At 38.9% G+C, this 1,912-nt stretch overlaps 1 protein-coding gene across 3 annotated transcripts in view; it reads right to left on the reverse strand.

Annotated features, from left to right (window-relative positions):
* Positions 1-1,912, reverse strand: part of tcaim (T cell activation inhibitor, mitochondrial) — a 10,724-nt gene that overhangs the window by 7,346 nt on the left and 1,466 nt on the right. For all 3 annotated transcript variants that reach the window (XM_014026970.1, XM_014026971.1, XM_014026972.1), the window contains exons 2-3: positions 1,651-1,770; positions 824-956 (exon numbers count right to left, since the gene is read on the reverse strand). In XM_014026970.1, coding sequence (XP_013882424.1) covers positions 824-956; positions 1,651-1,685 — 168 coding nt within the window. In that variant the 5' untranslated portion in view covers positions 1,686-1,770. The remainder of the gene's footprint in view (positions 1-823; positions 957-1,650; positions 1,771-1,912) is intronic.

The following is a 1,912-nucleotide window of genomic DNA, read 5'->3' on the forward strand; positions in this document are numbered from 1 at the left end:
TAAGCATTCAGACAATTAACATCTTGGTCTCTTCTTCCTCTAACAGGAAATGGTATATATATGTCCTGCTGGAGTGTGTACAAAATAATACGTTATCGGAATTTTTACAATAACAAGCTGGAATGAAAATAAGCAAAAATAAAGTAAAAGTAACTTTCTATTTCTTGCCTTTTTTTAAAGTATAAGGAGTAGAAATTACAGATAATTGTGTGAAAATGTAAGAAGTAGAAGAAAAAGTAGGCTGAAAAATAATTACTCAAGTAAAGTACAGATACCCAAAAATTCTACTTAAGTACAGTAGTAGTATAGTATTTGTACTTAGTTACTTTACAGCCCTGTGTGCAATTACAGCAAGGATGATAAAAGGATTAATTCTTATTAACAGTATTTTTACGGGCCTAGCATTTCCACAGTCTCATGCAATACTGTGGGCTGTTACACAATTTGTGTAGTGAATAACAATCAGTTACTACCACAGAAAGATTCAGGTTGATATCTGCAAAGCTGACTAAGTTAAAGTCATCATTGTGTTTTGTGTCAGATGATGGAGGAGGCCATCTTGAATTGGGTTGACTCMCTAATTGAAACAGTGGTAGATCTACAGTCAGTGGTTACTTTCTGAAAGTTTCATTAAAACTGGYCCAGGGCTTCATGAAGAAATGTTACTGTTTCACTAATAAAACTTTGATACACAGAAACAATCGGGTTTAAAGACTTGATCTTTATTAGCGGTAAATAACTGCCACACATCAATAAGCCCAGTTTACTGTCATAAGTCACCTGATTGTCTTGGGAAAAATAAAAACATATAAATTCGACTTACCCGTTCTCTGGGATATTGACCAAAAAAGTCTGGATGGACAGCGAAGTAAAAAGGTCGTAGCGCATTAACAGCCTCTGCACCTGACAACGCTCTCTGATGGGTTAAACATGTGGCCAGAGGTTTCCTCTGTGACCTACAGACAGAAACACTCTGTTAGTGTTCACATCCATCCAAAACTCTGCTGTCAGACTTCTGATGTGAGGAAAACGGATAAATCACATTTCTAGTTTAGCATCTCTCTACTGGCTCCCTGTCAAATTCARAATATTGCTTCTAACATACAAAACTCTCAACAACCAATTACATCTTAGATTAAAGATATTATTGTTCCATATTGATAAGAGAGTACTGAGACTAGTTTTGTTGTAAGAATGGGAGACAGAGATGTGGACAAAAAGACAGGAGACAGAACTGGAAGTGTCAGAGCTGAAGATGCTGAGGTTCTCCTTGTGAGAGACAAAGATGGAGACGATTAGGAATAAGATMATCCGAGGTACAGAACAGGTTGAAGAACTGAGACAAAGTTAGACAGACCACACTGAGATGGGTTGGACATGTCCAGAGGAGGGACAGGGTATATTGGTAGATGTATGTTAGAGATGTAGCTGGAGGAAAAAGACAAAGAGGAGATAAATGGATGCAGTTACAGAGGACATGGAGGTAGTTAGACTGAGGACAGAATGAGATGGAGGAGGACTCATTGTGGAGACCCCCTGAAGAGGCCCAAAGATGAACAGTAACGGACTAACCTGGACCTTTTGATTTTGATCTTGCCTGAGATGATGGTTGTGAATTATCAGTATGTAGAATGTGAACAGTGGTGTTACCTGATGGTCCATCTCAGGAGGACGTTGATGGACATATCTGATGACTGAACACAGTCGAGTGTCTTATCACAGCCTGTGACAGCTGAGCTGGAGTCCTGACATCAGCTGAYGTTCCTGCATCTGTCAGAAACACAGAACCAGAACCATCATCACTTTGAACACTCAGAACCTTTAAATGATGTTTGAATTCAGTGCATGTAAACACCAGCTTAAAACTGTAAACACTCACACACACACACACACACACACACACACACACACA

This window comes from Austrofundulus limnaeus, unplaced genomic scaffold, assembly GCF_001266775.1.
Source record: "Austrofundulus limnaeus strain Quisiro unplaced genomic scaffold, Austrofundulus_limnaeus-1.0 Scaffold605, whole genome shotgun sequence".
In the NCBI taxonomy this organism is placed as follows: domain Eukaryota; kingdom Metazoa; phylum Chordata; class Actinopteri; order Cyprinodontiformes; family Rivulidae; genus Austrofundulus; species Austrofundulus limnaeus.